The sequence below is a fragment of the Antrostomus carolinensis genome, unplaced genomic scaffold (genome assembly GCF_000700745.2).
Source record: "Antrostomus carolinensis isolate BGI_N321 unplaced genomic scaffold, ASM70074v2 scaffold26875, whole genome shotgun sequence".
Classification (NCBI taxonomy): domain Eukaryota; kingdom Metazoa; phylum Chordata; class Aves; order Caprimulgiformes; family Caprimulgidae; genus Antrostomus; species Antrostomus carolinensis.
The window spans coordinates 1-388 of NW_010318831.1; the positions used below are offsets into that span (position 1 = coordinate 1).

Sequence of the window (388 nt, forward strand, 5' to 3'; positions counted from 1 at the left end):
CTTCTCACCCTTCCTGCTCCCACGCTTGACTCTGCCACGACTTGCCGCTGAGGCAGGGACGCTCCTGCTGCTGGGACGTGTCCTGGCAGCTCATCGCATCCTGGAGCTCCTTCCTCACCCTACTCTCAGTCCTGGCACCAAAGGAGGGGAAACTCCCCCCAAGCCCAGAGCTGAGCCTGGCTTTCTTCCTTCACCAGCTCCCCAAGATCCCATCGGAGAGGACAACCCCACCACCGCTGCCACTGAGGACCTACAGACCCTGCGAGGAGCAACATGGGCCAGTGCAACTGCCGCAAGAAGCGCAAGGTCCATGAATGATCCTACGGCACCGGGAGGGCTGGGAGCCCCGGCGGGGTGTGGGGCGCAGGGGGTAACCCCACACAGCCCC

General features: G+C 64.2%; 1 protein-coding gene across 1 annotated transcript in view; it reads left to right on the forward strand.

Moving 5' to 3' along the window:
* The first annotated feature begins 273 nt into the window (after positions 1–273).
* S100A14 (S100 calcium binding protein A14) overlaps positions 274–388 on the forward strand; it is a 1,772-nt gene continuing 1,657 nt past the window's right edge. Inside the window, exon 1 of the mRNA XM_010169066.2 lies at positions 274–306. Within this exon, the coding sequence (XP_010167368.2) occupies positions 274–306 (33 nt within the window). The remainder of the gene's footprint in view (positions 307–388) is intronic.